The 3,376-nt window shown below is 43.0% G+C and overlaps 1 protein-coding gene across 1 annotated transcript; it reads right to left on the bottom strand.

Moving 5' to 3' along the window:
* Positions 1-1,370: 1,370 nt before the first annotated feature.
* LOC147957234 (uncharacterized) lies at positions 1,371-2,258 on the bottom strand. Its single transcript, XM_087535657.1, has one exon. The coding sequence runs from the start codon at positions 2,147-2,149 to the stop codon at positions 1,493-1,495; it is 657 nt and encodes a 218-aa protein (XP_087391783.1). The 5' UTR covers positions 2,150-2,258; the 3' UTR covers positions 1,371-1,492.
* Between the last annotated feature and the right edge of the window lie 1,118 nt (positions 2,259-3,376).

Genomic DNA, 3,376 nt, shown 5'->3' with positions numbered 1-3,376 from the left:
ATGTAAATGGCTATGTAGACTTGACAATGAAGATGGGGATTGGCAGGAGATGATTAGAGCAAAGTATTTGAAGAGGAAAACTTTGTCTCAATGTGAGTCATCTCCTACCAACTCTCATTTCTGGAATGGTATCATGAGTGTTAAAGATATCTTTTACAAATGCTGTCAGAGAATTGTTGGAGGTGGGTGTAAAACTAGGTTTTGGGAAGATGCTTGGATCCACAACAAGCCTCTCTGTCAACTTTTTCCTCACTTGTAGAAACTTACTTTCCATCAAAACATTACGGTTGCTAAAGCATTTGAACAAGATTTTAACTGCATTAGATTTAGGAGATGTTTATATGGGGAGACATTGGATATGTGGAATAAACTTCTAGATATGTGCGGTCAGGTTGTTCTGAGTGAGAAACCTGACAAAGTCAAATGGCTTTTGACCAGCTCTGGCCAGTTCTCTGTTAAATCTCTTTATCAATATATTATTGCTAGGAGAGTAGTGTTCCCTTTTAAGTTTCTGTGGAAACTGAAGGTACCTTTAAAAATTAAGGCTTTTATTTGGTTAGTTATCAAAGGGAGGATCCTGACCAAGGACAATTTGTGTAAAAAAGGCTGGAAAGGCACCAACAAATGTGAATTTTGTGATGCCAATGAACGTATTGACCATCTGTTTTTCACTTGCTCTTTTGCTCGGTTTCTTTGGAATATAGTTGGGAGTGCTTTGGGAAATCCCCAAACACCCCTGTCATTCTTTGACTTTTGCCAGAATTGGCTTCCTAAGTATACTCGGAAAGATAGAGTGGTTATAGCTATTGGTACGGCTGCTTTATTATGGTCGGTCTGGAAAACAAGAAATAAATCTTGCTTTCAAAGTTCTCTATCTAAAGATCCTACTGATATTATCTTCTCCTTATGTTCCGTGTTGGATTCGTGGGGTGTGCTACAGAAAAGAGGAGTGCAAAAAACTCTTAAGGAAGTGACCAAGAGGTTGGCCGAGATAGCGAGGGACGTCTTCAAGCGTGCTTACGGCTGGGGGCCTGCTGTACGGAGGCTCTGTTGATCAAGTGGTGATAGATGTAGCATTTGCGATGATCTCTCTTGTTCTTTTGCTATAACACCCTGTAGGTACAGAGTTTGGTATCTCAGGTTGTAGTGAGTTATTTCACATGATGCAAAAATGAAGCTTTTTGTTGATGAGCTTCAAGATGTTGTAGCATCCTGTAGGTGCAGTTGAAGTGCCTCAAGATGTAGGAGTAGTTTTTTTTCATGATGCATATGTTAGGCATCGAAAAAAGTTTAAGTCTGTATGAAACTTGATTCGTATGCTGTGACTCCATTTTCGTAATGAAAATGGGGGCCGCGTGGCCCCTCTGATCGAAAAAAAAATACTCTATATATATGATGAAGCATTATTCCTATTCTTCCAAATGGAAGTAGAATTGACGTTGCAACATTAATACTGTATGTTTTTTTCTGGCAGAAAAAAGTATGTCATGAATCAGTCCAGTCTGTATGGTGATAGCAAGGCAATGCTGAGATTCATCAGCATCTGTAGTTCATCGCCTTCCTTGACCAGCGCCTCCGCCCCCGGTATATGAAGAAGAGCAAGCCCGCAGTAGCCCCAGGCCTCGTTCGCCTCGTCCACACATTCAGGCAGCTCGAAGTTTAGGGGCCCGTCGTTGTCTTCGTCCTCGCTTCTCCTGTCACCCTGGTAGTCCCTCATCAAGGCGTCGCAGAAGTTGAGGATGCCCGCGGTGGCCGTGTAGTCCAGCTCGCAGGTTCTGAGATGGCGTGCTGTCGTCGACGTGCTGTTCTTGGTGCTGTGCAGCATCTTCTTGACGTTGCCACCGGCGGTGACAACACGCTCCTTGAGGATGTCGACGGGTATGAGCGCCAAGTCGCGACGGTCCTTGGCGTCGGCGCTCCGGTTGTCGGAGAGGAGGGTCGAGATGCAAAATTCCGCGGTCACGTAGTTGTAACCTTCGTTGTAGCTCTTGGACCAGTTCGCGGCATTCTTGCACGCTTCCAGCATGAAGTCAGTAGGCTTGGGCTTCTTGCCACCGACATCGCCGCTGCTCTGAGCGGCCATGGCCGAGGAAAGAAGAATGATGACCATGGCAGAGAAGACGGTGGTGGTCATATGTGATGTTGCCATTGCCGCAAGGCCTGCGAGAAGCCTTGAATTGGCTGGGTGTGGTGGGGATAAGTGGATAGAGACCGATGCCTAAGGCAGAAATGGATGGATGGTTGGATGGTTGGATGGATTGAGGTGATATATGCATAGGTATTTATACAAATCAGGTATAGTGGGGGTTCGTGAATGCAAGTATCCAGTTTGGCAGTGGATATCCAAAGGATTAGTGTATATTTAGTGCAGAGATATGTAGATATTTTGATGCTCACTTCGGATCTCCTGATATTAGTGCTAGTTGTATGCTAATGCAACACAGCTTGATAAGGATTTCGAAATGATCAATGTTGGTCTTATGCTTTTGCTTGCGCGGATGTGTTGGTGATTCATAAATGCAGTATACAGTTTGAACATAGGTATCAGAATGACTATTGTTTAGGTATGCACAAATATGTTGGTTCTCATTTTGGATATCCTCGTATTAATGCCTTTTCTATTCACAGATATGATAGGTGCTCATTTTCATATCTCCATGTATTAATACAGACCGAACTTCCATAGATTTATTGAAGCAACACCTCTTCATCTTGGACACCTAAGATACTAATCAATGCGTATCACCTTTTCATCTTGATAAAAACAATTTTCTTCCAGATCTCAACTGCTAGAGGTTGCCGTTTTGCTTTGAGATCGGTTTAGAAACAACGTTGTTCATTCTTCAGTGTTCGTTTGTCATTTGATTTGTACTTCCTCCGTCTGGAATTGGTTGTCGCTTAAATGGAAATGGATGTATCTAGCATTGAGTATAAGATTGAAGATTGATTTAGACACACTGTTGTTATCTCTTCAATATTTGTTGATTAGCTCTTGTTCTCGTTTCATGGGAAAAACAGTAACCGAGGAGTATTTGTAACATGGATCTGCCCAAGTCTGACTCCAGAAAATAGAAAAGGCCCGACTCCAAAATCCCTGCAAAAATAAAAAGTCTGCCTCCTGAAATGTACTGCATGGATTTCACAGGAAACACTTGGTAACAAATTGTAAAAGAACTGCCTGCAAACCAAAGAGGTAGTCAAGGATTTGGCAATCAGGGGACTAGAATGAACTTTTCGCTGGACCAGAATTCCCATGTACACCATCAAATCTGAGATTCCAAAGCACAAAGATACAGACTTGCCACAACAACCAACCAACGGTTACGACTTACAACAGCAGACGATTCCCCAGATGACAGTAAGGTGGGCAAACACT

Source organism: Triticum urartu, chromosome 7A (genome assembly GCF_056163025.1).
Source record: "Triticum urartu cultivar PI428250 chromosome 7A, HENAU_Tu73, whole genome shotgun sequence".
NCBI lineage: Eukaryota > Viridiplantae > Streptophyta > Magnoliopsida > Poales > Poaceae > Triticum > Triticum urartu.
Note: the sequence above shows the minus strand (reverse complement) of the source record. Positions and strands in the feature narration are given on the sequence as shown.